Below are 10,444 nucleotides of genomic sequence, written 5' to 3'. Positions count from 1 at the left end.
TCTCCACCTTTTGTCATTCCTGTCCTCGATGCAGGCTGGCGTTAGTGCCCTGGTGAATTAAAACGATACAGGAACGATTATATCGCTATTTTATTCATCCCTCACGTGACCTAAACTTGACACTGACATCACAGCCATCGCTCGACCGTTGACACCGAAACTGGTATATGATGAGGCTATTCACCTACAGTAATATCTTAGTCGTCATTACAGGAGATAAAACACGAGCTCAAAAATGAAGTGTCTATACTCCTTTAAAACTATAGACACCTAATTTTGGGTTCGTGTTTTATCGTTTGTAATGATGCCCAGGACATTAGTGTGCACGGATCATCACGTCATATAGGCCTACGACTGCTGAATAATTTATAATCGAATTTCGATAGGAGAAATGTAATTGATCAAAATCTTGGTGTAGGCTAGTCGGTGGTTCATAAGTAAAGTAGACTTCTCACCTTGTTTCGGTTTTGACAACCGCCGAGCGATGGATGTGACGTCACAGTCATATTTGTCATACGGTCATACGACGAGCGTCTGCAAAATCACGGGGAAATCGTCGGCCATTACAAATTGGGACGTAGACTGGTACCCCCGCCAGATGCTAGCGTAAATAATAGAGAAGCTGTCGCGTGGAGGCAGTTACAAACTAACACCTTCATGAACCCGGTCTGGGCGTGTGCAAACACGGACCAAGCAAAAGATCGCAGTTCGCCCGCTCGCCGGGCTGCCGACGTCATGGACAGATATTGAACATGAACGTTTGAGTGCGGCGGAGTCGTGCGGGGCCCCGAATACCCTTGCGAAAATAAATGTATTGACTTCCTCCAGCCTCTAATCCGCGGGTGTATGACTCCTCGTCTTCCCCGGCCGCGTGCCGGGGTCGGGCAAGAAGACGCCCATTTCCGATGGAAATAACTGTTGTCCAACCAACCAATGGTCATGCGAGGGATGAAAATACAGTGATATAATCATTGCAGTATCATTTGAACTCACTACATTGATTGATAAAGCCATCCTGCCTCAAGAACAGGAATCACCGCAAGTGAAGAATCAGCGTTTATATCGCTGTTTTTTCATGACGTGCATCAAGACATGACTGTGACGTCACAGCCACCTCTGCTGTCGAAACCGAAACTGGCGAGAAAAGAAAATTCAATTATAAATTATTTCGCAGTCGTAGGCAAAAACTGCGTGCGGATCGATATACAGGACTGAATTACGCATTATCAGCAAGAAGAAAAATGCCACCAAAATTTAATGTCTATGGTCCTTTAACACATGCGCCTAGGAATAAGGATAAGTCTGGTGTCCAAGCCTTGTTAAATAGAAATTCTCTGCGCAGACATTAGACTGAGTGAAAATGCACAGCACCCCTGAGGGGCGTGATTTCGGGCCCTACGTTGAGAAAAAAATTTCCACAATCCCATCAAGATGTTCTCATTCCAGTATTTTGAGAGCAGTGATGAAGTGCAAATACCATGAGTCTTGGCTGCGAATTTTGGATGCCGAAAATATTAGACTGAGAACAGGGGCCGAATTACGTTCCAATCACATCACAAAAACTCGAAAACCCACCCCTTGGAGGTCCGCCGGTCAGAATCGATCCAATAAGAGCGCGGCTAGCCGATCGATTTATGTCAGGTAGAATCCCTAGAAGTGTCAGGTTTATGACACTTTTTGTGATGTGATTGGAACGTAACTCGGCCCCTGATGGGTTTTGAATATTTGGGGGCTGGGATTTAAACCATTCCTATGCAAAATCTACTACACCATTCGAGCTGAAATAACGTTCACAAAGCAGCAAAATATCGTCTATGTTATGTGATAAGTGATTCAACATCGGTACTTGCCTAGATTTTCCGAAATCGAGAAAAAACTGCTCTCGGCGGCGTGCACAATTTTCGCAGAAGCGAGTTGAAAAGCTATTTTACCATGGTGCGTCATCTGTCGGGCAGCGAGGCAAGCGCGCCAACGGCCGGGATGGAGCTTGTCTCACTGCTCGACAGATGGCGCATCATGTAAAAATAGCTTTTCGACTGTCTTCTGCGAAAATTGTGCACGCCGCCGAGAGCAGTTTTTTCTCGATTTCGGATAATCTAGGCAAGTACCGATGTTGAATCCCTTATCACATAACATAGACGATATTTTGCTACTTTGTGAACGTTATTTCAGCTCGAATGGGGTAGTAGATTTTGCATAGGAATTTTTTAAATCCCAGCCCCCAAATATTCAAGACCCGATATTAGAAGTTTGTGGGTTCAAGTACCAGTGGACTGCTCTGCACATTTTAATGATAATGCGCTCAAAACTCAAAACTGGCGAAAGCGAAAGTGAGAAATCTTCAGTTTGTCTTGGTATGGACGAAGTTAGGGTAGTCTAGGTTAGTCTCGACATGATGACGGAGAAACTGCAGCGCCTTGTCGCGGTGATGAGCTAATTTATTAACATTTGGGATTTTAGCCTTTAGCCGCATTAGCCTGCCTTCCCACGTTACTGTAGCATATTAAAGCAGTTTTAAATGACCCGTTTGGGCATGCCAAGGTATTATAATAGAGCTTTCTTGAGCCAAGGCCGATCCTGGCCAAGCCGCGTTTAAGGTTCTGGTTTCTGTTGCGCTTCGTTGTTCTTTTCTCACTTGAACTAATCCTTGAACGTGGACAAGCATTTCTTTCTGATGTTTATGCCATCCTACCAAACCAAAACAAAGGGTTCGCTTATATTTCTGGTTGCAGGTCGCATGCAGCGCGCAGATGCCCTTGTTTATAGAAACTCGGAGGTTATTAGTTGCTCTGCTTCTTGCTTTTTGCATTGAACCCTCAAAATGTCTCGATAATGGCCTGGCATTAACTCCGCCGATGGGATGGATGTCATGGGAGAGGTTTCGATGCAATATTGACTGTTACAAGGACCCAGATAATTGCTTAAGGTAAGCGACTGCATTGAAACACATCTTAGTGCTCTCGTCTTATCTGCTCCGACTTGTTCCTGCAGCGAGAAGCTCTTTATGAAGGTAGCAGATCACCTCGCTGAAGATGGGTATCGAGATGCTGGGTATGTTTACCTTATTATTGACGACTGCTGGTCCGAACGACAACGAACTCGCGACGGATACCTGATGGCCGATTTGGAGAGATTTCCGCGTGGAATTAATTTCCTCGCGGACTACGTAAGTAATTAAATGTGTCCATGTTCCTCGCTGCAAAATGTCAACGATCATTTTCATGTCTTCTGTTTGCTGTTGACAGATTCACAAAAGAGGTCTAAAGTTCGGAATGTACACGAATTACGGTCACTCCACGTGTATGGGTTTTCCCGGAACTGAAGATCACAACATGGAAAAAGATGCTAAGAGGTTCGCATCATGGAACATAGACTACCTCAAGGTGGATGGATGCCACACTTCAGCAAAGCAGCAGAGCCAAGGTATCTATGCCGAAAGTTCTTATATTGTGCTCCAGTGCGTTGCGCTATAAGTGCAGCATATCGCCTTGCATGCTGTAAAGCTACAACAGTGTTTGTTGCACTCATCAGGTTACACAAGATTTTCACAGTTCTTGAACAAGACGGACCGCCCCATAGTCTACTCCTGCAGCTGGCCATACTACGATTTATTCCTGAATAAAGTTGAGGTACGTTTTGAAATCTATGTACGACCGTGTGCCAAATGCTGATCAGCTTAAATTATTATGTTTTTTTTTTTTTTTAGAGATCAGTATTACTTATGAAAGAGCTCTACTCTTTTCGACCTGTCTGAAAATTGAGAGGTCTCTTATATTTGTTGATCAGGCTTCTCGGTTTATTTTTACGTGACACTGACACGTCTTGCGCAACTTTTTTATAAGTACACTAGCCATGAAAAATGAGAAATGTGCCTTCTGTAATCTCATTTCAATTGTTATCTCGTTAATTTGGTTACTTCTCAAGGGTCTATCTGTGTTTACAAATCATACTTGCAAATAGCTGTACAGTGAGATACATGTAATAATGCTAGAACTGGCTCATCTCATATGTTGTGGATGATGGCGCTGCTTAGGTTCCAGAAGAGATCGCTTTTTTGTTAGCCACAAGGTAATAATGCTTGAACTACAAAAGTTCCAAACAGTACTGAACTGAGCAGAGGAGCTCAAGGTTGATTAATGTGTAGTATTGTTTTTGAAAACTGTGAAACAGCTGCAGCTCGAGCACTGCAGGTTGGGCATGACTCAAAAGGGAGTGAAACATAAAGCATATTCTGTTTAGAAAAGTGTAGTTGTCGGCCAGTTGGTAAGCCATTATAAGGATGAAAAACCACAGAGAATGTATGCACCCATCCTATTCTTATCTGATTTTTCATCATTAGAATCTGTTTTAAATAAAGCTCGGGGATTCGCATGCAGATAGGTAGCTGAAGTATTTTGCTTTCTGCATAAACAGAGCATTGATTCATACCTGAAAAGAGTAATTAGAAAGTTTGGCAGTCATAATGTAGGGAACAGAGTAGATAGTTTGACACATGGCTCGGCAGAGAGAAGGCTGGAAGATTGGATTCTTGGTTACGTACACACACACAAAAAAAAAGAATGATAAAAAATAACGGAGAGAAAAGGGGGGGGGGGGGGGTCTTATCTTTTAGCTAACATTTCAAGAAAAGAATATAAATTCAGTTACAGAAGTAAGGGTCATTTACAATGTGAGGGGCATTTTGGCTAAGGATGGAATAAAAAGGTATTTTGTGACAATCCAAAGGCTGGCCTCTTGCTGTGCGAGCTCTAGTCAGTGTTTCTCAATGTGTTGCTATAAAACATATGATGAAGACTGAAATGCACATGAAAGCTGCAGACGCGCCAAGAAAGCAAATGAGCGTATTTGGGTGGAATGAAATGTCATTTTAGACATAAGTGAGCACATATCTGTATTACTGCGGCCCTGGATTTGGTCCTCATCCTTTTTTGGGTCTGGTTCTGTGTTTCAGAGATAGCCAGAGGCAGACATTTGTGCAAAAAAAAAAATAACATTTGCTGAAAGTGCTAAGTTGAATGGTAATGTAAACGTGGAAACTAAAGAGCAAGGTACTGCAATCCCCACAAGAGCAGAGTGTGGAGACTTACATGCACCAGAAATGCACTACCACTTGACACATAACCAAGAAGCATTGCATTTCTGTAGAGCAAGATAAGCTACTTAAATGCTGCTTTAATTTGTTTGCATGATTTATCAATTTTTTTTTACTACTGTTGTGGAAACTGGAATATTGCAGATGCACCGGCGATTGGTGAACATGCATTGGGAATAGTATCCTAGCTGAAGTAGACGAGGTATTGGTTCTACCTAGCCCATGCTAAATGTTTTAGCTGTTTTCACAGTGGGAAGTTTTTATCTCACGTGATACTGAGCTGAAATATTGCTGCCTTACGCAGTGTATTGCTTGTGCTCTCTGACATTCTCTTGGCTTGCCTAGGAAAAACTTTTCAGTGGTGGAGGCGAGGCATTATGAGCAGGTTCTCTTGCGCTACACGGTTCAAAGGGCTTCCTGGTTATTAGTGAAGCATTGGTGCCTGTCCTTGCTATGCACTATTTGTATATGTTATGTTAATGTCACATTTGTTATGCTTTGGCAGCCCAACTTTCCTCAACTGGTGAAAGATTGCAACCTCTGGAGGAACTACCATGACATACGTGACAACTGGTTTATGATTGAATCTGTGATAAATTTCTTTGGAGACAACCAGGAAGTGTTTGCCAAGTATGCTGGTCCAGGCCACTGGAACGACGCAGATATGGTATTGTGTACACAATGTTTTATTGCTTGTAGTAGAACGCATTTTGAGAGCCACCTCTCTACACAACGAGTCCATTCAAAACTTTGAACTGATGACACACCATGCTGAGGCCTTGTTTATTCTGGTTGTTAGCACTGGTGCCTTCTTTTGCTCAGTGACACATTGAAAGTGTTTATGTGGTACCTCTGGTGAAAGTAATGAATGTCTGAGTATCATCCTGTATTAAAGTCTGTCATAACAGTTTGTTAGATTTGTTGGTGCATACAGCGTCCTAGTATGGCTTTTAGTGAGACGCGTTAACCATTTGCTCTGCTTTCGTTTTCTAGTTGATGATTGGGAACTTTCGATTGACACAAGAGCAAGCAGAGGTACAGATGGCATTGTGGGCAATTCTTGCCAGTCCATTGCTCATGTCCAACGACCTGAGAAAGATCCCAGAGGCTGCAAAAAAGCTACTCCAGGACAAGGAAATAATTGCCATAAACCAAGATCCCCTTGGAATTCAGGGAAAACGGGCTTTCATGGTTAGTTCCTGCCTATTTGCTTTTATGGCTACATCTTTACATTTATTTATTTCCCAAGTAACTGTACCAGCTGCTTTTACTTTCAAAACATAATTTGCCACCTGTGTCAATAATGGCAAACTTTGCAGGTGTATTTGGAGTGGCCTTTTCTTTCTCTCTAGAGGTGTGAATGCAATATTGATTAGTTGTTTAAAGAAACTGCATGTGCATGTGTGCTGCATGCCTAAAACATGTTTTTGTCAAAGCCATCTGTTAAACAAAGCACCTCAAGAAATTTTGTTTTGCAATAATATGAAATCAGTGGAATTGTTCTCAGTGCAATGTTTTAACCACCCTCCTTTGATTTTTCATTTGAGTCATGAAGTGTCACACTTGAAAAGGTGTCTGGAATCAAAATAAGATTAGATTTAGTATGGGTGCTTAATGAAAGCCTGTCTGCAATAAAAATGACTGCATGCTTGATAAACAGCATGAGAATCGGAGCTGGAGTGGAGTGGAAAAAAAGAACACAAGAATGACTTGAAATAGATGTTTTTCTCAAAGGCATATGTTGAAAAAGGTTCAATTTTGTTTCTCTAGCTCTTTTGCTTTATAAATGCTGTGAACGAAGAGAGCTGGCAAGTGCTTCTCTTGAAGCAGGTTAAAGCGCATTTCTTCGCATAGTTCCTTTGCCAGCTTCATTTCTCACTTTTGTAAATTTTTTTTCCTTGTCTGATGCACTCATTTCAATAGTTATTGTAGACTCATTAGTATGCCTCACTAATAGCCTTAACATACTAAAATGTGCTGAAGTTTTATGGTATCAGTTCTGGTGCTGGACAGGAATGTTTGGATGTTGTTTGGAAAGCCCTTTGTGCCACTGTGGACGTAAGGCAGCCAATGATGTTGACAATGAGCGTTCATGGCTACACGTGTCTTGCAGGACAACGAGGCTAGTGTCTGGTTGAGGCCGATAACGCCAGTGGTGGACGGCGTGCACTCTTATGCCATCGCTGTTGTCAACCACAACACGTCGTACTCGGCCCAGGTGTGGCTGCCGTTGGACCAGTTGGGCCTGAACCATACCAAGGGTTACTCAATTCGGAACGTCATTGCCAAGCGAGACCTGGGCACTTACTATCCGCACAACCGCCACGAAACGAATGTTCCTTCCACAGGTGTAGTCTTACTCAAGGCTGTGCCGCACAGTGGTTGAGCATATACTAATGGCTCTCACAACCTGCTGCCACTTACCTGCCTTAATGTTGCTGTGGCATTTTTTACTAGCACTCATATGGTGGCTTTCACAGGAGGAACTGTAGGTTGTGTAGCCAGCACCTGAACAGCTTGCATGAGTATCTCCACTGCACCAGTGCCTTCCTTTTTAAGGGACCAGCATTTGTCTTTTCTCGTGCCTTTAGAGCTGTGGTTTTGAATCTGCTAGGTGGAGGTGTTGCGTGGCCTTCATCAGAAAACACAATATTACATTCCTATCGAGGGGGCATGAAGCTCATGTTGTTGTTAATGTTGCGCATCGGATGTGTTGCTGTCCATATCGAAGTGTTGTTTTGCAGAGGCTTTTTTTGTGAGCTACTTTATCAGGAGTTCATCTACTGAGCAGACGCTACTGTACATGGTGGGTTCCTGCTCAGCCCTGTGCCTTAGTAGTGCAATATTGCACACTAGTTTTATCAATGCAGAATGAAAATGTAGATGACGTCACTTGCTGTCATAAGTGAGAACAGATTAGAAGTTCCTTTTTCACATTATAGTTTGGCTGTATTACTAACCACTGTGCCTAATTAAAATATATGCAGTGCCCATGTACAATAGAAGTAGCCTGCCATCATCAGCTTTAGTCCTGGTTTTGAGGTATATGCAACTGGCTTGCAGTCTTCATTTTGCTGCCAGTGCCCTAACATTCTACTAATACTTCTTTTGATTCAAGATATTGTTGATTACACTATATTACAGGATCTATGTACAGGAGTCACTTTACTTGCACAGGCACATCAGCACAAGTATGCTGAGCTGCTGCTTCCAGATCTCCACATTTAGCTGTTCTTTCAGCACGTGATGAAATCTCGAGACTGCTGATGAATTTATTGACTTAAATATGGCATCCGAGTTTTGAATAGAACAAAAGGAAAAATATTTTTGTTAGAGCAGAGATGACGGATTTCACCAGTCACAAAATTTTGCCACACCATATTTTTTCAGCGTTTGCTTTTGTCGCCATGGTTAAGGTGACCTTCAACATAAGGTGGCATTAGTTCTAATGAGTGCTGCGCATATGTCAAGAGTCGTAATGTGTGGATTTTTGTGGCTGCTTGCATTTCAACAATTTAACATTCACATGCTTTAATTGCAGCAAACATTTTAATAGACATTGTTCATGCTAAGAGGCATGCTGTGTAGTGATACCAGAACTGTTCCCCGATGGGAAGAAGCCAACAGTTTGCAAGGGCGAAGAAAGTGTAGAGGATAATTTTTATTTTTTTATTTTTGCTGTTGAATTAGTAATATTAGTAATTCAGGTCAACAGCAAAAATAAACAAAAAGATAATCCTCTACGCTTTCCTTGGCCTTGCAGACTGTCGACTTCTTCCCTTCATGCATCATAACGAGCCACTCATTTCCGCTTACATTTTTTGCCCTGGAATTTATTCCCCATTTTGGTGTGCATGTGTGTTCATTCACTTTTTGGGCTTACCCCTTACATTGCATAGCAAGCCTGGTAAGGTGTCATTCTTTAAACATCAGTTGGCAAAAAGAAGCAAGCTGACTTAGTTTACTGTGTACAAGATCATTTCCTGGACGAGGTTTGGCTTCAGCATTAATCTCCAAACAATACTAGGCTGAGTCAAACTGAAACCCGCCTTGCTATTTGCAACATGACCAACCATTGTAATTAGTGGCAACTGTAGCAGATGCTGTGATGTCTTCTGGTTTGGCTTGACTGATGATCATTCAGTTCATGCTTTCATCGTGAACTGAAGTTGAACAGAACTGCAGTTAATTTCTCAGCAGAAGTATTGGACACTCGTTGAGCATATAGTGCAGGGATGGCTGGTATAAATAACAGAAGCAGTGGAAATATTTCCTTTCCCTGAGTAATGTTTTTGTATTCTTCAAGAGAGGCAGCACGAGTTGCTGACAGTGACGACAATAGCCATAAAGGCTGTCCTTGCATGCGCATATCTTATGCAGTCACTGGTGCCTTGTACTACACTGATCTTTGTGACACGTACCACTGTGATATTTTCTAAGGCATTTCAAAAGCCCAAAGTGAATTTTGCAATGCTTATTTTTGCATCCCGTTTCAAAGTAACTGTTCAGATACTATTGTGCCCTTTCAATGTCTCTGCACGGCTGCTTTGTGTTGCAGATGCTACTTTGCCCTTTGAGCATTTGAAGCACTGAACTGTGGTGCTGCACAGCAGCTTTTTTTTTTTTTTTTCTTTAAAGCATGCTTGTAGGAATTAGGGCAGCAAGTGAGCATATTTTTGAAATTAAAGTATCTGCTCTTTGAGCAGGCTGGCAGTCTTACTGTGTATTTTCATTGTTGCCTCTTCCTGTGGCATACGGCTTTGCTTACATGTGGGAAATTATGCCCAAGGATGCCATACACGCTTTCAAAAGGTAATGAACCTCGGATTAGTACGTGCAGCACTATTGTGGCAACAGAAGACTCAGGCCTAAGCTATATAGCTTTACATGGGGTGTTGAGAGGTCATGTGCACACGCACGTGCGTGCATCAACAGGGACAGTAGCTCATTTGGTGCATGTGTTGACAGGGGTGCAGATATGAATACTCTTTTTAGCAAGCAGTTTTTATTGTTTCATAGAAAAACAGCAGTTATATACACAATGCATTCATCAACACCATAGCATCTGCATGGATACAGTGAAAGCATGCACCCAGGCAGAGACATTTTCCCAGCTTCCGCAACAAACCCTGCAAAGTTAATGTACATGCGAGCAATAGCAGCAGTCGCTGCTGACGCTGCTTTATGTTGTACTTGAAGAAGAGACATTTACACCACTCTTAGACGCAATATCTCTAGAACAGGGAAGTTCCTTCTCCAGGCTTTCTTTCATGAAGCCAGAAAAAAAGAGAAATCGGAAGCATAATGAGAAAGAGGTCCAGCACAGGCAGCTATAAATATATCACAGTAATA

At 42.3% G+C, this 10,444-nt stretch overlaps 1 protein-coding gene across 2 annotated transcripts; it reads left to right on the top strand.

Annotated features, from left to right (window-relative positions):
• The first annotated feature begins 2,397 nt into the window (after nucleotides 1-2,397).
• Nucleotides 2,398-9,807, top strand: LOC146190854 (alpha-N-acetylgalactosaminidase-like). Of its 2 annotated transcripts, XM_084601237.1 has the most exons (8): nucleotides 2,398-2,541; nucleotides 2,733-2,926; nucleotides 2,992-3,166; nucleotides 3,246-3,423; nucleotides 3,532-3,629; nucleotides 5,598-5,759; nucleotides 6,086-6,283; nucleotides 7,206-9,807. In XM_084601237.1, exons 2-8 carry the CDS (start codon nucleotides 2,751-2,753, stop codon nucleotides 7,476-7,478), a joined length of 1,260 nt encoding a protein of 419 aa, XP_084457363.1. In that variant the 5' UTR covers nucleotides 2,398-2,541; nucleotides 2,733-2,750; the 3' UTR covers nucleotides 7,479-9,807. The 2 variants fall into 2 exon arrangements, with proteins under 2 accessions (XP_084457363.1, XP_084457362.1); XM_084601236.1 differs by lacking the exon at nucleotides 2,398-2,541 and having other exon boundaries at nucleotides 2,548-2,926.
• Nucleotides 9,808-10,444: the final 637 nt, after the last annotated feature.

This window comes from Amblyomma maculatum, chromosome 4, assembly GCF_055883805.1.
Source record: "Amblyomma maculatum isolate TAMU_Amacu chromosome 4, ASM5588380v1, whole genome shotgun sequence".
NCBI classification, from domain to species: domain Eukaryota; kingdom Metazoa; phylum Arthropoda; class Arachnida; order Ixodida; family Ixodidae; genus Amblyomma; species Amblyomma maculatum.
The sequence above is the reverse complement of the archived record's forward strand: the minus strand, read 5'-3'. Positions and strand labels throughout refer to the sequence as shown.